Genomic DNA, 25,493 nt, shown 5'->3' with positions numbered 1-25,493 from the left:
AAAGGACATGAGCTAATAAATATACCTAGAATATTTCTTTGTTTTTAGGCCATTAAATTCAATAGAGAAAAAAGATTTTCTTAGAACTAATCTGGCTTGGAATAACGGGCTCGCAGAATAGTTTTCATGTCAACATGACAAAAAAAAATTCTGGGAAATAACTTGACAGTCTTAATGGATTTCGGAGAAACTACTTATGTCTGTCAGTGATTTAGGAGTGATTGAAAGCAGATCATGGGAACTGGAAAAAGCGAGCATGGAACCAGATTTATTTGAGGAACGGATATTTAATTTAGCAGATCTTTTACTGTAATATGATATTTTGCCAACAATGTTCTCCCAAGAATTGTAATATTTTGTATTTATTGGTGTATAAGCGGGGGCTTATATATCAACATATGTGTGTGATTTGCTCCAAGAATTATGAGATTTTGTATTTATTGGTATATACGCGAGTTTTTATGTATGAATATATGAGTGTGATCATTTGTCACCACTGCCTCCAAAGACAAGTGCATCAACCCGTCCCCCTTTAAAATTGCCTTGCAGTCTAATACTTTTTTGCGTTGTTTAATTACCAGCCCCTCGCCCCCTCGGAAAAAAATTGTCTTTTTTCCTCTTTTAGGATGGGGCCTCGCGTGCACCTATGCACTGCAATAGCTCATAGCTCAGTCTTTTGATTTTTTTTTTATGTACGATGTAACTACCTAACTAGTTCTTTATTTTTTAATGAGTAAGAAAATTATAATTTCAAAGAAATTGTATGTGCCACTGATTGACGTCTAATTAACTTATTTGCAGTAATCTTGAGGCCAGTACTGAATATTTAATCTATGAACAGAAAGTTCAAATTGCCTAAAAAATTTATTATTCTATTGTTAATCAACGAATATGTGAAAAACCAGTACAGATATATAAATGTATATAATATATATTTAACTATATTTTATCTCATGAAGCATGGAGTTGCATTTGCTTGTGAATGCTATCCAACAACTTTCCTTGAAAGAATGTGGTCCTTGTTCCAACCAATCTACGAATAGAAAGCCGTTACAAGTCATACCTAAGTGATGGGTTTACTTCATCGTGTTCAAACTAAAGGGTTTATCTTATACTTTTTTGACAATACGTTAAAAGAGGGATGTATTTCTTTATGGGCAGTTTTTCATCCGCTGTTCGTATTTGCAGAGAAACCTTTGCTTCATAAGAGTACCGAAGATCAATGTTTGGGACAAGTGTTTCAGTACTATTTAGCCCAAAGAATACTAAACGTAGTAATTTGATTTAAGTCACGATATTAAAACACCGTTAAATTCAGTTAAATTACAATAAGGCTTAATAGTTAAACAGTTTAAATACAGTAAATTTAAAGATTTATTTTTTCTGAGTACTCGAACTAAAGACTAATACCACAAAAGGATCAAAAGTTTTATTTTCGCTCTCCTGTAGAATCATAATTTTTTTTCAACAACTAATCTGTTTTTAAAAATAGACTATTTTTTTCATGAAAAAAAACATGGGAAAATATGAAAAGAACTGATGAAAAAAAAATTGTATAGGATCTGAATCTGCCTAACTATTTTTGGGAAGTGATTTATGTATATCAGTGAATTACAATTGAATGAAAAAGTACGAGTTTGTTTGCTATTAAAGTATTGTGCCTGATTCGGGAGGAGGCAAACATTTGGAGGTTTTTTTATTCATTTATATGATTTTGAACATTTCAGGGGAGGAGGGAGGGCACCTAACCCAGACCCATTTGACCACCTCTCCTTGGCACGACTCTGCAGCTGCCCTTTAATCCTCAAACTCTAATGTAATAGTAGAAAACTGTGTTCATCATTCGAAGCAGTTCTAAACCGCATTTATTCAAAAAAAAACTAATTGTTATTGATGTATCCTTTTTTGCGTCCTGATCTATTGGTGTGTACAAGATAGATGTCCCAAGCAGTGGTGGCTAATAAAAGTGAACTTACGAATTTATGACTGAAAAAAAAAGGCGAGGAAAATATTTTTTTATAAGAACTCAGAGACAGCGTCAAATAACTTCGGGAAACCGATTAATATCCGTCAGGAAATCAGAATTGATTGGAGACTAGCTACAATTTACATATATTTAGCAGCTTTTGGTCTTCTTCTTAGAATATTTCCTGTGAAATTTTGGAAAAGTTATTTTGCAAAAAATTATTGGCTCTTTTTTTGTAAGTTATGATTATCATGTTTTGTCCGTTGGTTTACCCATGCATGAAAGACATTGGACTTTTTTAAAGACTACCTTTCTTAAACAAAGTTTTATTCCTTGTAAGACTTTTTTTTTATTAAAGCCAAGGGGGCGTGGGTTAGGATTTTGAGTATGAATAAATGAAACAAAATAGTGTTTCTGTATTATATTCAAAAAATGTACTCCAGTATCTTAGGTATTAGCGTTGGAAGACACATACTGATATATACTCTTTTTTACATTTATAAAATGTACCATGAAAAACAGGTGTTCTAAGAAACAATCGGCTTAGAAAAAATGACTGACGGATATTAATCATGAAAAAACTGACAAGAAATAGTTTCTCGGAACTAATTTGACGTTCTTAATAAATTTTCAAAAAATCAATTTGTATCTGTCAATTATTCGTGTCATGTTCGGCTTATGCGTGCCGTAATTAGTAATTAATCACTGAAAGTTTTTATGGCTCAAGTTTAAGTATAAATTAAGTTCAAGGTGGAAAAGAGTCAAATATGTAATTGTGAAAAAAGGCTGTAAAAATGAGGCAACCCCTCTTTAGCCTTTGGGTATTGTCTTAATAGGGGAAAATAAAACCGTTGGGAGTTGAAGCTCAAGCAAATTTAGTACTTGCAAAATAATTTTCACCTCAAGATCTTCAAACCCTTTTTAGTCCAAAGGTTTTTGTTTTTTTCACTGCCGAATTCCGAAGGGCAGTTTTCATAATTTTTTCTAAGCACCCTATCAAAAATAGCATGGCAATTGTATCTTAAATTAAAGTTCAAATAAGCTTGATTCAATCGAGAGCTATTTTATATGATTATTGGTTTCTTATAAAAGTAAGGGGAGGAAAAAAGGACAAATCGCATAGAGTTAAGATGAGGCTTCGCATCCACCAATGAACTTGCATACTAGTATCCGAAAGTTCGCAGACTTATGTTATTCTCTTGAATTTCATGAAAATCAGATCGAAGTTCTGTCCTTTATCAAGCGTTTTTTCGTACAAAAATTAACCTGATGTTCGTTATAGCTATAAAGATATATAAATTCATTATAAAGGGTTCATTATAAAGATATAAATAAATAAGCTATACAAAAAGATGTATATATATATATATATATATATATATATATATCATGAAAAGAGAAATCACCAATGCTACAGCACAAACACACACAAAAAAAATAAAAATAAAAAAAAAATAAAAAAATAAAATAAAATAAAATAAAATAAAGAGACAGAAGGAGAAAAGGAAGACTGTTTTCCTAAATTAGTGATTAATATAGACCAGCACTTGAATGAGGCCTCAACCCTACTCATCCATACAATCACATAGGTCAAACAGCATAGCCACACACAATCAACCATAAAGAATAATCCATGGACAGGCAGTCATGTCGTCAATAAGTATAAGTCGTCATTTACCGAACAATAGAAAAAATAATATAGACAAATAATTCAGAGGCAACACCCAACATAAGGCTCATCAGGAGAATACACTGGCCTATATTGGGTTTCGCCACTCTAAATTCTCTACCCAGCACAGTGTTGTGGCTACCACAGAATATCCATGGCATCCCCGCGTCAGGTATCACCCCCAAATTACATGCCTATGAAAAAAAAAAAACAGCAAATGTAAAACAACCAAGTAAAACCAAAACCAAAACAAGCTTATCCTGTTAATATATCCCTCCCTTTAGCAACAATAGGTAAACTAAATATTATAAATTTTACCAAATCACAAATATTAACACATTGCAAAAAACCTGAATGAACTAAACAATTATAGAATTCATCTTTACCATGTGGCTAATTTTTCAAAAAATTACGCTCAATTAGAAACGCAATTCAAAATAAATGGCGCTGTGACAACATTTCTCGAACCTCCCAAATTAGTTAAAAATTTCTTTAAGTATTTCTAGATAATTCTTTTGATATTTATTTAAAAGTTCGTTATAATGAAAACTAAATTTTTTAAATTGCCAAGTTAATTTATTTGCAGAAAAACCTCTTGATATCAATTTTTGGCTTAAGATTTTACATCTATTTTATTTTTAAAATCAATATAATTACTACAAATCCTTGCATAACGAAGTAACTGTGAGAAAAACGCTGAATATGTGATATTTGAGTGTATATTACTTTCAGGGAATGGGAAACTAATCACTTCAAAATCAAAATCATCCGTTTTATTATACATTTTAAAACTTAATTTATTATTATCACAAATATTAATATTTAAATCTAAGAAATGATCTTCATGACCAGCGCTATGACTAGGCTCAAGAATAAGCTCTGATGGATATATATTTTTAGAAATATCAATGAAATCCTTACAATTTAAGACCAAAATATCATCTAAATATCTTTTATTATTTGACAAAGCATGTTTTAAATTAATTGGATTATTCTTATCCATCATATATTTATATATATATATATATATATATATATATATATATATATATATATATATATATATATATGGCCTGGGACTGTTGTAGGGACACAACACTAGTAACCTTTTGGTTAATGCCAATCTATTTATGGGCTGTTATTATCTCCAAATGTATAGACAAATCTGAGAGAGGGTGCTATCTTTTTTCCTATTGTTTCTGTTAGAACAGAGTATATTTTTTCACTACGATTCACTATCGAATATTTTAGCTTACTACTTCAATTTGACTATTTGCTACTGTTTAATATTTAATATTTACTACTGTTTAATATTTGATACTTACTACTAATTAAAATTTAATATTTACTACTATTTAATATTCACTACGATTCACTATTTAACAATTAGTTCATTCATTACGCTCTCAGCTAACATGAGCATGTCAATATTGAAAAAAAAAATCAATTAAACTATACAAGGAGCTATAAAAAAGCAATAACAAAGAGCAAAAGTAACATGTACTATTTCAAGGTCAAAACAGCAAAACATAAATAAAATGTGAAGTAGTGCAATCAATGGTTAAAATGACAAAGTTAACCATTGTGCTCAGGCCTTGATTTACCAATAGGCCCACAAGGCCAGAGCTGGGAACTTGAAGGATGTTCAGCCAGAGCCGAATCAAAACTTTTAGAATCTTTCTAATATGAGAGCTTTTTTGACGGAATTTTGGTGCTCAATAACCACTGTAAAATTTGGTAAAATTTTCACAGGTCTGTTGGTTATTGTAGCAAATTTGTAAATTTTCTTGAAAACAAACTGGGGCAAAAACCGTTGGATTAGTGAAATAATAACTATGGAAGCCTGACTAAGCGTAGATATTACATGTTACTTTTTTCAAGTTTCGTTACTGTTAAGGTTTTGAACAATTAGTTAATCATGTTTCGTAATGACCACCGGCTTGTTCAGAGGCCATTTTGACCAAGTCCATCAAAAGTGGAAAAAAGTTCTAGCAGACTGTTTATGGCTGGTTTCTATTGTATAAAACCATAGAGCTGGTGAAAAACGTCTAGATTATTTGTTGAGGTTGCCTGTGTGATTAAGGAAAGAGTCTACTTTTAGTTACAAACTAGAATGGACGTCGTTAAATCAGCGTCAATAAAATACCATAGATGTTAGGCGACAAAAACTTTTTCGGTGGTTGCTTGGTATTCATTGTAATTTAAAAGAAATGGGCTTGATGTAGAGCTACTGCAGGCTCCAAAAATAATCTTCGTCTCAATATACCTCTGTTCATCCATGAAGGACAAATAGTCATTTATGTTATCTGCTTAGAGGAAATGAGAGTCGTAGCTACCTCACATTTTCAACAAGTTTTGACTAACAGTAAAAAAAAAAAAAAAAAAAAAAAAAAAAAAAAAAAAAAAAAAAAAAAAAAACTTGACACCGTTGAAACTTATTTCTTAGCCGTAATGCAAGATGGACCTACTATTTTTTTATCTTCGCGTGGCACTGTCTGTGAAACCAAGAGTCAATCGATTACTTTGAAGGTTAAACCAAGGAATGGTAAGGGTGGAGTTGGTCAGTTTGCTCATGAAAGGCTTATCTGCCTGCGAATTCTACTGTTGACCTAGATTTGTATCTGTACTGGTTAAAAACGTGACACATTCCACCTTCTTACATCTTCGTCAAGAAACTTCAAACTGGTATTGCTCAAAGCTATTTTCGTATCTAGGGTGTTCTGCTTTTGGATTTTGACATCCTAGCGATTTTCCATTCATTCATGGCGATTCATCCATTTTATTGTATTCATAGTTGCAATAGAATAAAATTTAAGCTCTTGGTCTTATTATATCGTTTCATGTGGGCAGAGGCGCCATTTGGACCAAATCTTGGGGTGGGCATGAACTCCATCTTGGCCCCCCCCCCGACTCACTTCGTGTCGCGTAATCATCTAGGAAATGGGCATTTGACAGAACTCGAGAATTTTATTATGTATCTTACCTACTTTCAAAGTTTAAAATAATTAATAGCAAATAGCGTAATTACCCCAAGGGTCGTCAAGTAATTACGCTCTTTGGTTAATAGGCGTGCAGTAATTTCAAATCAATTGGACAGAATGGATTATTATGGCCGGCAAAGGGTCCTTTGTGGTGGAAGCCTGGGCCCCCTGGAAAATCTGGGGTGGGCATTTGCCCATCCCTGACCCCCCCCCCCCCCCAAATGGCGCCTCTGCATGTGGGAACAACTGTTTTGTAACTTGGAAAATGGTAGTATAAGTATTAAAATAAATTTATCCATTAATCTTTTGACTAACTCGAAATTTTATTTAAAGGCCCGAGATGAGCAAGGTGATGATCAGAAACGCAACCTTCAAAAACAGCTTCGCGAGCTTGAAGCAGAACTTGAAGAAGAAAGGAAGCAGAGGACGGCGTCAGTTGCTTCACGTAAGAAGCTGGAAGCTGATATGAAAGACCTTGAATCACAGCTAGAAATGGCTAATAAACTTAAAGTAATTTTTTTTTTGCTATGCGTCTAATCGTTTAATAGAAGATTGTCTGAACTTTGACCTCCTCTGAAGATAGAAAGCTTAAATCTTGAGCACCATTGCTTCGATTGCTTCTCGTTGCCTCGCAACTTCATATTACCATAGGTTTTAGTAAGAGTACTATAGTTTTCCAACAAATATTAAAGGGTATTTATTCTTTGCTTTACTCTTTGCGGTTAGCACGGTATTTTAGAATCAGCGTAATTTGACATACTGACATAGCCAGTTAATTCGGAAAAATAGAAAAAAATAGGTATTTTTAACTTATGAAGGAGTGATTGGATCTTAATAAAATTTGAAGTTTGGAAGAATATCGTGCCTCAGAGCTCTTATTTTAAATCCCGATTGGATCCGGTGACATTGGGGGGGGGGGTCCTAAAATATTGGAAAACGCTTAGAGTGGAGGGATCGGGATGAAACTTGGTGGGAAAAATCAGCACAAGTCCTAGATACGTGATTGACATAATCGGGACGGATCTGCTCTCTTTGGGGGAGTTGGGGGGGGGGGGGGGGTAATTCTGAACAAATTAGAAAAATGAGGTATTTTTAACTTACGAAGGAGTGATCGGATCTTAATGAAATTTGGAGTTTGGAAGGATATCGTGTCTCAGAGGTCTTATTTTAAATTCCGACTGGATCCGGTGACATTGGGGGGAATTGGGGGGGACCTAAAATCTTGGAAAACGCTTAGAGTGGAGGGATCTGGATGAAACTTGGCGAGAAAAATAAGCACAAGTCCTATATATGTGATTGACATAACCGGGACGGATTCGCTCTCTTTGGGGGAGTGGGGGGAGGGTTAAGTCTGAAAAATAAGAAAAATGAGGTATTTTTAACTTACGAAGGAGTGATCGGATCTTATTAAGATTTGATGCTTCGAAGGATATCGTGTCTCAGAGCTCTTACTTTAATTCTCGACCGGATCCGGTGACATTAGGGGGAGTTGGGGGGGATTATTCTGAAAAGCTTTTGATTATACTTAGCTAAGAAAAAAATAACTTAAATTTTGCTTGAACGTAAAAAATAAGCTGTTGGAAGCTGTTTATTTGGAATATAATCTTTCATTTTGTACATTTATGATTTTTTGTTTTTTCTTCTATTTCTTTTTTTGCTTCTGGCCTCTTTATTCACACTTTTTTATAGTTTATTTGCCTAGCAGGTTTTATTTGGTTAACACTGGACATTCACCGGATTTTGCTCCTCAAACCAATTAATCGAAAGGTTTAAAAGTTAAAGCATCTTTCGTTATTTTCAAACTGCTTCCCAAGTGTTTTATCTGTATCTAGTTTATCAATGTTTCAGACATTGCATAGATCAGTATCAAGGTAAGGAAATATTAAATGTTTATGGAAATGTAAAGTATCCTGAAAAGTTTTCGATTTTACTTACCTTTAAGAATAACTTAAGTCTGGCTTTAAACAATTTTGGGGGCTATTTTGGCTGAAAGGGCTAAAAGATATGACTTAATTTTTCAAAGTAATGTAAAATATTCTGAGAAGTGTTTGTTTGTGATTCTAAGCTTAGAAGTAACATAGATAACTTCGAAAACCGCACTGTCTTTCCATGACGAAAGTAAAACAGTTCAAAATAGGGATGAAACCTTTTTATTGACAGTCAATAGATATAAAATTATTTAACTGGATATTTCGAACACATATACAGTGTTCATCATCAGCAGTAAAACTCAGTAAAATGCAGTAAAATGTTTTACTGCTGATGATGAACACTGTATATGTGTTCGAAATATCCAGTTAAATAATTTTATATCTATTCACTGTCAATAAAAAGGTTTCATCCCTATTTTGAACTGTTTTACTTTCGAATAAATTCGGCTTAAAAAGTTTTTTTGCCGTCTTAGTTGAAAGAATGGAAAAAACTGGCTTTGCTTCTGCAAAATATTCTGAAAAGCTTTTGATTATACTTAACTAAAAAAAAAAAAAAAGTTAGAACTGTGTTAAGCTTTAGTAGACACTTTTGTAAACATTTTTGTCTATCATTCTGTTTTAACGTCACCTTAATATTACTCATTCGAAGGCTTAAACGTTTCTATTCCCCATGGGCGCAGTTGGTTTTGGAAGGAGAGGGGGGCTGATGCTCATGATTTAGAATATAATTAGATCAACATGAATTAATAGTGATTTTATATGTTGTTAAAACTGCTTTATAACTTTCATGAGGCCTTCAACCCCAAGCCATGCTAAAGAGGCAGCTTCGGTTTCGCAAGCCTCTCCCCGAGCTTGCCACAGATGCTATTGCTGATCTGATATTCTATTTGAAATTGGAGGGAACAACCACCTTGTCAACTTTTTTTCTTTTTTTTTTTTAGTTTGAATTTGATTTTGATTTGGTGTTGACCTCACATTTTGTGATGAAGAAAGAGATTTTTATACAATTAAATTCTTGTTCGCCAAAAAGTAAAGAAATATTTGCTATTTTTCTCATAGATCAAGAAACGATCCTTCTCACTTTCTAATCTTAATGATAAATTGCTATATACGTAATTGTTAATATCAGGGTTTTTTAAATATAGCAATCTTTAAAAATTTGAATATGAGAATCGCTGAAAATGAGAATATAGAATTTGCCGAACAAGAGGCTTTTGGGAATATGACGCCTAAAAAAAAAAATAATCAGGGGAACCTAGACCTCAATAAAAGGCCTGGATTTATTTTTATGCAAGAAGCCCGAGGGCTATGAAGGATGGATAGTACCATCCGCATCCCTGTGAGTATAATACTGAAAGTCACGGTAGTAACAGTGGTCTAGTACACATTTGAAACGGGACGCTTTAAAAGTTAAGATAGATATACTTGATCTTATAAAAAATAGAGGAAATCGGAACTTTATGGGAGGGAGAAAAAGAGAAGCTTTAAACAAAACTGACATTAAGATGAGCGCTTATAGGGTGTATTGGTCTCATCTGACTTTTTGCTGCGAAAGATTAGGTGTGTGATGTTAGCAATAGTAGTATATGTGAAACTAAAGGTTATTTTTGTAACTGGTCTTACCCTTTCCTCTTGAGACCTTTAAGCTTCTCAACATCATAAACATGCATATATATATATATATATATATATATATATATATATATATATATATATATATATATATATATATATATATATATATATATATATATATATATATATATCCAGTCCATCGATGTTTACTTCTTTTTTTCTTTTGTAGGAAGATGCTCTGAAGCAATTAAAGAAACTCCAAGCCCAGGCCAAAGACTATCAACGAGAGGCTGAAGAGGCGAGAGCTGGTCGAGATGAACTCATTGCCCAGCTTAAGGATGGCGAAAAAAAGATAAAAAGCTTGGAAGCAGAGATCCTTCAGCAACAGGAGGACTGTGCTGCGTCTGAGAGGGCTCGTCGTGCTGCTGAAGGGGAAAGAGATGACCTAGCAGAAGAATTGGCCTCTAATTCAAGCAGGTAATGAATATGTCCAGCTTTCGAAGTTGTAATGCCGCGTGCGATTTGTGGGAGTTGTGATTATTCTTTCGTAATCAAGTGAAATTAGTTTTGCACTCACAAAACTAAGTCCATTACCTCCACAGCAAAAAGAAGAAAATTTTTAGCAGCAGTAGCTGCTGGTGACCCTCTGATGAGATATTTTGAGGTAGGGCTTGCCTATCTCTTTTTCCATGTCCCTTTGTAGAAGGGCCTTCCTTCGTAGTGGCTAGGTGTCCATCTTTGTTTTCTCCCGTTCAGAGAACCCCGCGTCACTCGCCCATTAAAAGGCAGGCAATATTCACCCGCCACTTGCTAGTCATCAGTGACAAGCGGTACATAGTTCTCAGAACTAATACTAGCAAGATAACTTGTTTCTCTCACTTTGTATTGGTCCTTAAGAGGTCTTCTTGTGCTACGGTTAGCACTTCAAGTGTCCGGGGTGACTACCCCCTCCTCCCTGGCATGATTATGACAGATATTATTTGCTTCAGCCCAACCATTTTCGAAAGTAAATTCCGCAAAACACCCTGCCTCGTGGTCAGACATTGGGCAGGATAGCCAGTGGCTGGATGGTGACTTAAATTAGCAGTTTAAGGCTCCTATTTTTGTCTACTAGTTTCAGGGGCACCGCAAGAAGGTCGTTACCAGTACGCTCTTGCAACTACGAACTGCGCAAGGAATGAAAACAAATGAAAAACCTGAAGCTGAACTGATCGACCATGATAAAATTCAGAAAAATGACTAAATAAGGGGTCCTGAGGTTGAGTAAAGTTTAATAGATAATTCGGATTATAAGACAAACCACTAAATACGTCTTATTGTTGTATTTAACAGACCGTTTGTGGTAACAAACTGTAAGTAAAGAACCGACTGTGCAAACAGTAATTAAAATTCTAAAAAAAAACTTTTGATGCGTATGAGTCTATAAAATTCTGCTTTTAAGGTGGTTGAAAGTTGCTTTTAAATTAATATAAATCTTCAGTTAAATTTAACTGTAAAGCTACGAGCCAGAAAACAAATTTGAGTTACTTTAGGAAAAGCGATTTTATTATTACAGAAGTGTATTTAGCATAAAATAAAAGATCACATCTACATAATACTTTTATAGTACTTTTCACTTCTTTCCAAAGACAAAACTTTGTTAAATTTTAGTGAAGGAAAGTATTATGACAACACAGAAGAGAGAATATAATTTTGTTCGTGTGATCCAACGTGATCCAACGACAATACTTGGCGTTGTTCTTAACAACATTTTTAAGAAAAAAATGTTACGCCTAAGGAATGCCCACCCACCCTTTCCACTCTTGAGCATACTTTTTTTGTTGACTGTGCGACTCGTTATCTGTCAGCCAAGTTTTTGTCGTTGAATCACACGAACAAAATTGTATTCTCTCTTCTGTGTTGTCATATTTTTTCTCTTATCTCTTCTGTGGCTAGGGAGGGTTCTCAGGATACGTGTGTATTCATGTTGATAAGATTTTATTTATATATGGCTGTTTATTATTTTATAAGTTGTAAGAGTCCGATTGTTTTTTCTTTGTAACAAATATCAATTCATCTTCTTTCCTGCTCAACAGTGGAAGGGGTGGGTGGGCATTCCTTAGGCGTAATATTTTTTCATGAAATCCTCTGTAAAAAACTAATAAATGACGACTGGAAAAATCATTTCGGAAATCCCCCCCCCTCGCTGAGAAGATCTTAAGAAATTAGCTTCTTCAAGGGCGATCTTCATTTTCGAAGCTCTATTGTACAAATAGTCAAGTTTTAGCGTAAAGGCAAGGGGTAGTTGGGCTGGATGCTCTCCTTATATTTGCAACAAGGTGTCTAGCCCTTTCGCGGGAATAGTTGTTGCTTAAGAATTGATAATATCGATCATAAAAACTAGAGAAAAAAAAAAAACGAAATTACTGTGAAGTGTAATATGTTGCTAAATAATATGGCTCTATTTGGTGGATTGCGAATAAAGTTACTTTTGACGGCTGTTGAGCAAGAATTACCGGAATAATTTATTGTCCGTCCCAATCATTACCATTCTTTCCTACCTTTCATCATTTAGATATACCTCTAGTGTAACCAGTGGGCATGATATACCCTGTTGTTTTAGGTACGATGGTGTTATGAAAAACATGTTTTTATTTCAAGACATTTATGTGGCTTGTTTTATTAAAGTTTTACTTGGAACCATCTTATGGATCTTGCAGCTGAGGCTGTTAAACAGTGCATTTGATTTCTGAGTAGTTTATTTTAGGGAACGAATTGTGTTCAAAAGCCAGTGCTTGCGCATTTAATAGCAAATATACCGAAATAAGTGGTTGTGTCAGTTGCTTCTAGTCAATCATGGATCTTCAGGTATGAAAATCATCTTGTGACGTTATACAACGGATGCCTAAGGCCAAGCTAGTATTCCAAATTGTTAAGTCAATTAATCTCATAAAAATGATCGTGAACTTCATGCCTAGTTTTGGTAAATCTGATCTGTTTAGTCTGACGGCTGGGGGATCGAGTTGAAGTTTTTGTAATAAAATTTTAGGGTGGGGAGGGGATTTAACGGAATTCAAATTTATGTTTTTTCTTCAGTTCTCACAAAAGAACATAAACTATTTTTTTCTGTTTTAATTCCTGTCTTCCGACAAACTTTGCTGCTAATGCTTTAAAGCATACCGCTAGCAGCACTATCATCGACTTTATACTCACTGCTTTTTATTTCGCTGGATTAACTCTCAGAAGCAAAATTGATACAGTTGGGGAGGGAAAAAACAATAATAGAATTCTTTCTATGTTGCAGAGGCTCATTAGCTGCCGAAGAGAAGCGAAGATTAGAAGCCCGTATACAGGCCCTTGAAGACGAGCTAGAGGAGGAGCAGGCCAATAGCGAAGTCTATCTAGACCGAGCTCGCAAAGCTCAGCTTGCCACTGAGCAAATGAACACTGATTTGGCTGCTGAAAGAAGTGTCTCGCAAAAACTGGAGAACCAAAGACAATTACTTGAAAGGCAGAATAAAGAGCTAAAGGTATCTTCTTGTTTTTCCCCAATTTCAACTCCCCCAAGCTTGTGAAACATGAACAGGAAGGTCTTTCATCATTTAAACTCCAAGATTGGTTTTCCTTCAGTTCTTTTAAACTTTTCTGTAACTAAGTCCTGTTAAGCTGACACAGTGATGAACAGTCCTCCTGCATCCGACATAGTTTAGAGCTTTTGCCTAAGCAGTTTCTGAAAATTTTTCAAAGATGTTGTTTTGTTGTTTTTTTATTTCTAACCCTTCATACAATACAAAAGTAGACAGAGACTACATAGAGAAAATGACAAAAAAAAGTATAAAGAGAAACAAAAAAAGAGACATCACAACTATTACATACATACAATATCACTATATCACTGCTTTAAATATCACTGTATAAGAAGGGGATACCATGGATGAAAACTTATGTTGCGATTGTGTTTCGAATTACCTTTTGATAGAGCTATTCCTGGGTCGGCTATTTTATAATTACGGATTAATATCGAATTTTGGGTCCATGGGGGTAAATAAACTAAATATTTTGCATGTTTGAAGTATTCTGAACGGAGTTTACGTGTATCTTGTTGGTGAGAAAATTTTTCAAAATGGTGCTGTATATAGAAAACTTGGTAGTGCTGTTGAATTATACAGTTTACAATTATTACAGCAACGAGGATTATTCGGTTGGAACGTTTTTTATTTCGGACAACTGAAGCACAAGACGCACCATATTTTTTTTCAAGGTGGGAAATCAGCAGCGAACGGGTTTGCTTTAGAAGTGGGCTAATTTTTCTTGGCCGTCCGCCTGCACACTGGAGGTTGGAGGAGTTTCATCCCTGCTCTGTCTGATTATTCCGAAGGATCTCAAACAACAAACTACTGATGCCACATAAAGTTTTGACTGTGTAACCACTAAAAATAATAATAATAATAATAATATTAAAAACAAAAAAAAATTCAAATTTGGCTTCAAAAGCTTAAATTTTGGAGTAGGATGGAATTTTGGGTCTGGATCCCTCCTCTTTCCCAAAAAAAAAAAACTTTCGCTAGTTGTGGAAATTAGGGTCAATTTAAAATTACCACGTTATTTTTCTATTTCTTGCTTTTGTTGACGATTTCTAATAATAGACCTTGTCTATATTTTATTTATCAACTTAAATTTCAGCAGTTTTCTATTTCTGTTTTGGATCCTCATGTATAGCCATACGAGCTATTCAAATTTTAATTAAGCTTAAATAAATACGTATCTAAACGTATAGAGGAAATTGTCTAAACATATATGATGTTTGTGGATTCTCAACGGTAAATCATTTTTATTTAAAGGTTTCAAATTTTTGTTTTTGTTATTTTCATAATTATTTCAGGGTTTATCTTCCTAGTTGTTTTATAGCAAAATGTTTCCAATACATCATTATTTTGATATCAACACATGCTTTTGATAGGTCTTAGGACTTGCAAAATGTTACGTCGTCAACTAAATTCACAAAAATGGATTAAACAGGAAATTTGAGTCACCTTTTAACGCTTTCAATCTAACATACTAAAATTTTATCATGTAGTGTTTCATGTTCTCTCTTTTCTTCAGCCTTTTCCCCCCTCTCTCTCTCTTCTTCTTCTTCTTCTTCCTTCTGTCTTGCTTTCAATTAATTTTCCCAGTAAGTTAAACCCAAAAAAAGAAACGTCCATAGTGATAATTCGCAGATTTTGACTTTATTTTTGGTGTGGTATTGTTTTATCATTAAGTGTATGATACGCAATTTCTATTACTGCTCGAGTTTTATTGCTTTGTTATTTATGTGTGCACTTTGAGACATGTCCCGATATTGATTCATTTTTTTTTGCGAACTTATTAATCTTATCAAACAGATTAATTTAATGTGGAAAAATCAGATAAGCTTTTATCTACGGTAATTTTTGGCTTGAAAGTATACATCCCAAGTCCACTTTATTTTAGGCATTCTGAGAAGTTGTTTTTTTACATCTGGTGAGAATAACTGACATTTTTGCAGAAGGTTCAATATTGTGAAAATTAGGTGGGAAGAAGCATCATGGGTTTTTTATGGGTTGGGGTTTAGTTTTAGTTCATTATTTTCAATTGTCCCTTGGGAGACCCCTCCCTCACCTCCCCCCCCCCCCCGTATACAAATTTTTAAAGATCACTAGGGCCAATATCAGGGATGCTGTTGTCGTTGTTGATGATGCTTCTGGACTGCTGCCCACTGCACACGTGATATAAATTATATATCCAAGCAAACAGCTCTTAAAATATTTTGTAACAATAATATCAAAAATTGTTGTCGGAGAGCGCTTTCATGGATTGATCACTCGAAAGAGTAATAGATGAGCATGCACCGGAAACATCTGGAGATAGCACGCTCCCTTTCTAATTCCGTGGCGAAAAAGTATATTCCCAAAATATAGACACCCAAGATTCAGTTTTACCTGTTTTAATTCATTTTATCAGAGAACAATTTTTCTTCTCTGTTAGTCGTCGATGCTTCGATGAAAATGATTATCATATCCAGATCCGGCTAAAACGAAACACTTGTTTCTTAACTCTCTTTATGTAAAGGATCTCTTATAATCGTTCGTTTTGTTGAGACTACATTTATGATTAAGGACAAATGCGTTTCTGTGCGCGGCAGTAACTGGGGTATATTATGTGTCGGTCTTTGATAGCTCCAAATTGATTGGCTACCATAATCTTCGGTTGGTAGGATTTTGGCCCTATTCGGGTCATAATTGCCGTTTCGCAGCATAAAATAGCAGAAATCGGCACTCCCCTATCGTGTAGTATCTTTTGTTACTTTAAAAGACAGCTAGAACTTTGGACTTTTGTTTGAACTAGCTTTTTCCCGGTATTCTATGACCATTGGTTTGATTCAACTCCCCTGGAAAAAACTAAAACATATGGACTCATCCGTTGTCATGCTTCTCGAAAAAAAAAATGTTTTTATTTTTGTAGGTAAAGGCTTGTTTAAATTCAACAACTTTTCTATATTCGAAATCAGCATAAATTACCGATAATTTTGCTGTAGGCTATATATTGTTACTGTTCATTATCATAAACGGTCCGATAAGTTTCATCGTCTTATAATTTCAATAGCACTTTTCAATTTATGCCACAATTTTTTTCTTTTTCAGGAATTTAATTGCGATCGGAATTTAGGTATCTCTTCGCGGTCTGATTAGGGAAGTCATTTGATTTTATTTGGATTGCATTCTGAGAATTGAGACAATTGTGTTTTGGGTTAATGTAACACGGTTTTTGAATATTCTACCTTTGCTTTTGTATCAAACATTTGCAGGGGCCCTTGGATGATCTCTACGTTAGGATCACCCCTCTCCATTTCTCTTGTTTGCACCATAATCCGTGCAAACTGGAAATATACGAACGCGTTGCCCTTGCATTTCCTTTTTTGTATACTCATGTGTATTTTTTAATTGCGATATTATTGACTTTTATTGTTATTTGGTGTTTCCTGGATACCAAAAATAGGTTCGCGGAAACTGTTTGTGCGTCATAACGCAATCAGTATGGAAAAAGAGATAAAAAGATGTGTCGTTTTAAAGATTTCTTAATCATCCAATGACAGCGACGTAGTTCCGAGAAGAAAAAAAGCTTGTCATGTTTCCTTATAGACTCAGTCATTATTCTCGGAAAACCTTGGGAACTCTGGAATTGCCCGTTTCTTAATAGCTTGCATTTATCGTTTTTCCTTGTGAATCTGACTATAAAGTGAAAGCATATTTAAGAAGAAATAAAACAAAATGTAGGCCAGAGTGTATATATCCCCTCCTGTAAACATTTGTTGTGATAATCCAACAGGCATTATGTTGCATGACCCAAATTGACAGAAGAGAGGAAAATAAGAAATGTGTTTTGGGTGTGTGACTAGCTATTTTTGCAAATGGTTTCTTAGGGTGTCCAGGATACGACGAAACAATGATATTAAAAGCTTTAATTTCCAAAAATATCCAAGTGAAAATAGGAGAGATACGTTTTTACCAAAAAACAGTTTTTCTAAGTGCATGTTGAGAATCGCGTAATATAGAGAAACTTTTATTGAATGGATCCGTAAAACCTGTTCGTGCTCAACCGAAAAGAGATGGGCTACAAATGTCTCTAAGGTCGAAGCTAATCTATGCATGGATTATTCGCAAAAGTCTTCTTGGCATTAAATTTAACCATTATCATCGAATATCCAAGGATGAACTATTAAGGTGGACTTGAATGGGTCTTTTTTAGCATCTCCAATTTAAGTTTTGGCTACCTTTACTAAAGCTATTTCAGTTCGATTACAACTAAATTTGATCCTATTTCAATTTAAAAAAGGTCAAAACAAGCAAAAAAGAGCAGAACGGATTTCAAAAATTCTGGCAGGCTTTTTGGTTACTCTGCATATACCAATGCATAGTTTTACATAATATTTCAATTGGGAGGTCAGAAAATACGTTTTTATCCAGCAATTTTACTACTTTTTTTGTGTGGGAGTAATTAGAATATTTTATGGTTTATATGGCTTTGTAAATAATATTCGTATCTTGTCAGATAATCTGATATATTTGATGAGGAATTGGACATTAAGAGTTATTTCTAAAACAGAAAATGAGATGCAGATGACTTACTTTGAATCAATATTAGCAACAAGTAAGACTTTCAAATCAAACTTGTAACACATCTCTTTTTACTCTAAGGTTTTTCCTCACATGTATTGGTGTCATTAATACTTCTCATAAGGCTAGTATTCTCGTAGTATGCTTGTTCATACTCTGAATTGACCTGCATCTGACCCATTTTGGTAGCTATTGTAATACACTCTGTAGACAGAAAGCCAACCGCAAGCAGACTCCCTTCCTTGTCTTTCGTCTTATTTTTCCAGAAAACCCAAGTCTGGACACTCTCTGACCTTTGTTTCAGACGTAGGAAATTCTTGGAACGTGCCAACATAATTAATCACTAATTACATCATTTATTTTTTGGGGTTCATCGGATGGGAAATTCCGAAATGCATAATTAGTAAAAAGGAAAATAATATTTGAATAGTTATAGTTATTTGTGAAAATAATTCGACATAGCCTCACATCTATGCTGCTCCCCACCAAGTGCGTCAGCAGGGTGGGGGAGGGGGTACTGTGATCTCCTCAGTGATCATGAAACTATTCTATAGTATTTTTATATTGTATATAATCCGCCAATTTTTGTGTTTTAACCCCCATTTCCCTCTTCAAAATTTTGTTGTCTGTTAACAAATGAATTGCTTTGCACCAAGGACGTATCCGGGTTTTTTTTCGGGAGGGGAAGGGGTACAAAAAACCTAAAAAAAACATCATATTTTGTGTGTATGCATTTTTGTTATGTTTTTACGAGTCAAAAAAAAAATTCGAGGGGGGTTTCTAAACCAAGTACTCCCCATCCCACCCCTCCTAGATACGGCTTTTGCTGCGCTTCCCCTGTACCACACTTTCTAAAGTTGAAAAATTTCTTTACAGTACCAAAAGGTTTCATTGTGTTATTGGGCAAAATAAATATTATTGATTATAAAAATACCAAAAGCGTTTTGCTAGAAGGAGCAAAACAATGTGAATTACTCACCGCAAATGAGACCAGGCAAAAATACACAGTTCTGACTTATTTCATGTTAAATTACCTGTTGTATTTATAACTGCAGATAAAAATGGTTTATTGTTTAATAGAAAGAACTGGTGAATCCTCATGTCTAAATATTAGTTTTTTGTGTTTATTTTTAGGCGAAACTAAGTGAATTAGAAACTGCCACAAGGGCAAGACAAAAGGCCACGATTCTGGCTTTGGAAGCCAAAATTGCCAATCTGGAGGAGCAATTGGACAATGAAGCCAAGGAAAGACTTCTTCAGGGAAAGAACTATAGAAAACTGGAAAAGAGGATGAAAGAGCTTGTACTGCAGGTTGAGGATGAGCGAAGACAAACTGATCAGTATAAGGAGCAAGTATGTCTTTTCTTTATGCTTTTGGGGTAATTATTTACAAGGCAGTTCCTGTAATACCGAAGACAGCTAACATTATGCTTGATATAATAGGTGAGCATCTTGTGCCCTAGATGAAATCTGTATGTCGTATATAATAATACATAAAAACCGTAAAATCAAATAACAAGCCTGGCTACCTCAGATGGAAGAGCATTAGACTATGTATCTTGGAACTATGGGTTCGAGCCCGTCAGTAAGTTTTTCTGTCAGTTAAAAGCAAAATAATGAAGATATATTCCTTTTTGAGTAAAAGTTGCATTTTTGGAGAAAAACCAATGTTTGCTTAAATTGATAGGTGTGTAATTCAATTAAAGGAAGGGGTCTTTTCTCTTAATAAATGAGTATTTCTAAAGTTATAGCTCTGGTGGATCTACCCTGTTTTGTGTCACGATTGGAGGAATTTATCTTAAAATTCTAGGGACGATTATTGGAGGGGTGGGGGCTGTGTAAACAATTTTTCTCCAATCCTCGCAAAAGAGCATATGCTACGGTTTTTTCTTCTTTTATATGGCTGTCATCAACTTGCTTCGATGCTAGTATCCTAATAACTTTCGTGGAAACAGAAAATTTTGGATCCATTTATTTTAGAATTTACAAAATATACCAACAAATTCTTTCAAAAAATTGTCAAAACAAAATAAGACCGAAACTAAGTGCGATATCCTATTTTAAAATGAATTTACAAGTTTGTTTTAACGAAGTTTTTTTTTTTTTTATCGGCTAATCGGTTAGACGAGTGAACCACTCAATTTGCAGTAGGTTTCGCTCTATCATTTTTTTAAGATCTGGATCAACTTGACCTCTAAAATTGTGATGAATAAAGTTTCCTTGTTTTATTCACGTTAAAGTTTTCTTCATTTATTCACGTTTTAATTGAAGAGACTTGTACACAAAGTCGACATGTTGCTTCAGCATCGAACGAAAAGTATTGTGAAAATCCAAGCTGTTCATAAGAATTGGAAATCCGAATAGTGGTGAAAATTTTTACCAAAGATTAAGGAATAAAACGGATATGTTCGCCCGTTGCTCGAGTATACGTGCCCGGTATGGGGTCCATCTGCTATCCGCACAGCGTACTTATTACGCGACATAGAGTCCGTCCAGAAAAGAGCAACAAGGATTGTACTCCGAAACCGCGACATACCCTATGATCAAGCCCTCGCTAAATTGAATTTATCTCCACTTAAAGTCCGGCTTGAAAACCTTATTCAGCAATTTGGAGTCCTTGCCAATAAGAGCCACCGATCACTACTACCCGAACCAGCCTCTCCCAATAGCCGAACTCGGTTACAAAATAAACTTCTACCCCCCTAAAGTACGGACTGATCGTTACGCCAACTCATTTGTGCCTTTCTTCACATCAATTTGCAATGCTGAGTTATAATGTGTGATTTTTGTTTAAATGTATGATTTTGTAAAAAAAAACTGAATTTAGCTATACTACGATAGTTTTTAAACATACCGATCTCTCTCTCTCTCTCTCTCTCTCTCTCTCTCTCTCTCTCTCTCTCTCTCTCTCTCTCTCTCTCTCTCTCTCTCTCTCTCTCTCTCTCTCTCTCTCTCTCTCTCTCTCTCTCTCTCTCTCTCTCTCTCTCTCTCTCTCTCTCTCTCTCTCTCTTTCTTTCTTTCTTTCTTTCTTTCTTTCTTTCTTAAAATTGTAAAATTATTATAAAATTATGCCTAGTACTCTATTAAGCTAGTCACAATGGGGAAATTAGAAATGCTCACAAAGCTGATTCTCTTAGCTTTATTGGAAACATCTTAAAGGCGGACTTGTTCCAAAATCACGGACCTGCTGAGGTGTTTGCATTAGAAACACATTTGAAGACGATTACACCATTAAAAAGAGAACTCTTTCTAGTGTAAGGTTCTGACCTTGAGTTGAAAACATATCCAATTATTATTGACTATTTTCCCCGGTTTATTTATTATTTATTTGATTTTGTTCACTCTTTTGTATTGTCTCGCAGAATTCCCAGTTCATATATCTAAACTGTAAGTATCATATTACTGCGATAAAACTTTTGTGTAAGAGAAGTCTCTCAGACAAATAATACACTATGTTTCCGTCTTCCTTTTTTTATAATCAGACTTGTCTGTTGGACTTTCCTTTTTTTCTGATGCAGCTGAGAGAAGCGATAATGCTTCAATTTGTTCAGAGCCATTTTAAGTTTAAAAAGAGCCCAAAGAAATTTCAAACAAATATAACATAGAAACAATAGGGAAGTTTTTTCCAAGACAGTGGATTTCAATTAAGTGAGTATTTCAGCCCTATATATATATATATATATATATATATATATATATATATATATATATATATATATATATATATATATATATATATATATATATATATATATATATATATATATATATATATTATATATATTTCTGGTGTTGTGCTGATGACGGCCCTTGGACACGGAGCTGAAATATTCACTGGATTGAATTCTACTGTTTTGGAAAAAATATCCGTATTGTTTCTAAGTTATGTTTTTTTTATATGGAAAGGCAGTGTGGTCTTCTTCGCTATTTACGTCAAAGGACTTTAGGATCTGCAAGGCTCTATTTTCTTGTCTTATAAATGTAGGATACTCCGGTGGTAATTTATTGCTGTCTGGATGAGATTTAATAATTAATAATTGATTGGTTATATCTAATCTTGGGTGCAGGGTCATGGTTATTTTCAGCACGGTCTCGGGTGAACATAAACCACATTTTCCTGTGGGAGCGAGGGAGTGGCTTTTCTCATGTACCTCACACATGGGCTGAAAATGGTGACAGTGACAGCTTCTGATTGTTCTTTTTCTTTTCTTTCTGGACCCTTGCAATCTGTGGTGTCTGTGCGGCTGTGTATAAGGAGTATAGAATAGAATATTTTATTGGGTGAAAAAGGATAATTGAGAATGGAAGGGAAATGAAGCTGCGCAAATGAAACTTTCTGAAACGCAATAATGCAACAACAGATAAATGGGTTCTTATGGCATAAGTCAATGAATTTCAGTAATGTTCTTTTTTTTTATTGTTATTCTCTTCCAGGCTGAAAAGGCTAGCGCTCGTGTTAAAATGCTCAAACGCCAACTAGATGAAGCAGAAGAAGAGATTAGTCGGGAGAAGGCCCAGAGACGTCGTGTCCAAAGAGACTTGGAAGATTTTACTGAAACCCATGAAACCATGTCCAGAGAACTGAGCACTTTGAAGACTAGACTTAGGTATGACATTTTTTTTTTATTTCAGTGTTTCTTTTTCTGTTATAACGTTTTCTGTATATAACGGCACCCAAAGCCTGAAGGTAAGCGAGTATTTCTCGTTACATAGATTGAGTATAGTCAGTACGTTTCATTAAAAGAAATGGAACTTCTCAGAGTTTTGGCCAGTCAGTCCTGGTTTGTCCCACGGCTGGAGAATGAGTTCAAACTCAAGGTTTTTTTATGGGGAAGGGGATAAAGAGACCTATAATTTTGTGTGTTAGAGTAAAGGGGAAAATCTTTTTCTCTGGTTGTCGCAAAAGAGTAAGCGCTACGATTGTTTTCCCGTCGTATGCCTGTCGTCTGACAGGCTCTTTGACTAGTTTATTGATAATTTTGCAGTGCCTATTGTTAAGAAGTCAACAATTTTTGACGCCCTATAGGTCATCAAGAACTCAGTAGGATTTTTTTTTCTTCTTGTTGTAGGCGTGATCCTGGCGGAAGACTTGGACAAACGAGACTAGGTGCACCTCGTGGGTCTGTTCAAGGAACTCTAGAAGATACAACAGTTAATAATGGAGATGATAGTATCGATGGAGATGAAACCAACTAAGAAGTTAACCAATTAGAATTGGAGAGGAAGATTTAAAGTATTTTTGATATGGACCAACTTGCTTGGTTTTCTCTTTTTTTATTGTTTAGTTGCTTTCCATTAAGAGCCTGCCTTTTGTTTTAGTCCAAGAGAAGTAGACATTAGAGTGTGTAATATTCTTGCATTTATGGATTATAGGCTGCCCAAATTCAAAACATATATTCCACATTTACTTGGTATGTTTCGTATGTTTTGATCCCGGACTTTTTTCTTTTTTCTTTTTTTTTTCTTTTTTTTTGTGTCAACATTCCACGGCAGTACGTAATCATTCTTACAGTTTTAGCTTTTTTTTTCTTTTTTTTTACGACAGAAAATAGGAGTATAGTTTGTATTCTGAATTTAATGACTGGATTTTTTGAGCCAGTCGAAATTTCTAATTTAATCTTACTCAGCCCACTGTTTAGATTAAGCTTTAACTAGACATATTCAACCAGAAGGTTTTAACCAAACGTATAGGTCCCTGAAATGATATTTTTGTAAAAATTTGCTTTTCAGTAATCATTGTTTTTGAAGTATTCTCAGTTACAAAAATAATTCAAAATATCGATAGAAATTGTTGAGCTAAATGTGTCCTAAAATATCCCCCTCCTCCTTATGTTTTATTGGGATTCCGTACTTAATGCAAATACCCTGTCGTGTTTTTAGCAATAAAGTAAATTAGCACAAGACAAAACCTTGGATTTTATTTAGGTTAAATAATTATTTAGTTTTATCTTGTGCCTTATGTAGTTGTTGTTTTATTTGTTTTTTTTTTTTGCTATTCGTTTAAGTCAAAGGCTGCGTTTTTGGTCCTTTTTTCTTGTGAATTTCATTTCTGTTTCACATGGACCGTTTTCGGGGTAAAATAAAAATCGTTAGATTTATTCATTGGCTTGGTCGCTTTAAATGAAAATCAGGTTGTGACATACACGTTGAAAATCCCTTACATTACGATTCATGGAGATTGCCTAAAATGTCGGTACAGTATTCTAAGGCCTCTCATGTAAAATTACCAAACTTTTGGTTACCTATTTTGACTTATAGACTACTCTGACTTATAGGTCGCTTATGGACTCTTATTTTTTTTTGTGACTAACTAAAAATTTTGTGACTAGTAAAAAATTAAGACGTCCAAACTTGGGTTTTTTGTTGATTTCTTGTCGCAAGAAGAAGCAACCAAGTTAAATGAGAAGTGGAAAATTATAATTAGTCTGTGGATTTTAGACAGCTGAGGATTCAATAAAGAACAATCAAACTACCCTTCTCAGGTCGTAGGGGTTGGAAAGATGATTTGAGGGTTTCAGTCCTTCCTCCTCCATCGACTAGAAATGAGAACGTATATAAATGTATACCATTTACCTTCTTCACAGTGGCATTTGACAACTAGCCTGGATCCAATCCCAAAAGGGGTTAGCTTCCCATCAAAACCCCATGGTCCTTTATCGTTAGAAATTATACGGGGAAATAAGGACCGAGACGTGGCGAATGTGTGCCACAGATTTGGTTTAGGGATTGCTTTATATTGATTGTTTGTCCATGTATGTATTTAGTCAAAGTTATATTCTATCTCTTCTGCTATTTACTAAAAGTATTACCTTGTTTTTTGATAATGCTTGTTTCCTTGCTTCTTTTCGCGTTTTACTATGTTGTTCTGACTTAGTTGTTACTAAGGTGTATTTTCTCTAATATTCAATAAAATTATTATTGAAAACCGTGTTTTTGCTTTTTCTGGTGTTGTATCAGTAATTGCCAGCTATGGGGTATCCAATATGGACATGTGACCTCTTTTTGAAAGTCTATTTCTTCTACTTCTAGTAATACAAGCTTTTCGCTGCCTAATGCCGACACATTAGTGAATACTCATCCTCAGTCATCTTCAAACCATCTGCTCTGACCACGCCCCATGACTTTCCTATGGTTTTAAGTCATTATCCATGGGTCATCCCAGTTTAGCCTTTAATGTATAGTGACTTTGCCGGAACTGTTAAGTAGAACTATATTTGGCGTAATATACACCCATATTCAAGGGTAACATAGGACAAA

At 34.6% G+C, this 25,493-nt stretch overlaps 1 protein-coding gene across 5 annotated transcripts in view; it reads left to right on the top strand.

Annotated features, from left to right (window-relative positions):
• The window catches only part of LOC136039405 (myosin heavy chain, non-muscle-like), a 186,317-nt gene extending 161,156 nt beyond the window's left edge, over nt 1–25,161 (top strand). For all 5 annotated transcript variants that reach the window (XM_065723124.1, XM_065723123.1, XM_065723128.1 and 2 more), the window contains 6 exons: nt 6,950–7,126; nt 10,352–10,599; nt 13,406–13,631; nt 19,371–19,589; nt 22,671–22,843; nt 23,306–25,161. In XM_065723124.1, the coding sequence (XP_065579196.1) occupies nt 6,950–7,126; nt 10,352–10,599; nt 13,406–13,631; nt 19,371–19,589; nt 22,671–22,843; nt 23,306–23,432 (1,170 nt within the window). In that variant the 3' untranslated portion in view covers nt 23,433–25,161. The remainder of the gene's footprint in view (nt 1–6,949; nt 7,127–10,351; nt 10,600–13,405; nt 13,632–19,370; nt 19,590–22,670; nt 22,844–23,305) is intronic.
• The last annotated feature ends 332 nt before the right edge of the window (nt 25,162–25,493 follow it).

Source organism: Artemia franciscana, chromosome 19 (genome assembly GCF_032884065.1).
Source record: "Artemia franciscana chromosome 19, ASM3288406v1, whole genome shotgun sequence".
Lineage (NCBI taxonomy): Eukaryota > Metazoa > Arthropoda > Branchiopoda > Anostraca > Artemiidae > Artemia > Artemia franciscana.
Note: the sequence above shows the minus strand (reverse complement) of the source record. Positions and strands in the feature narration are given on the sequence as shown.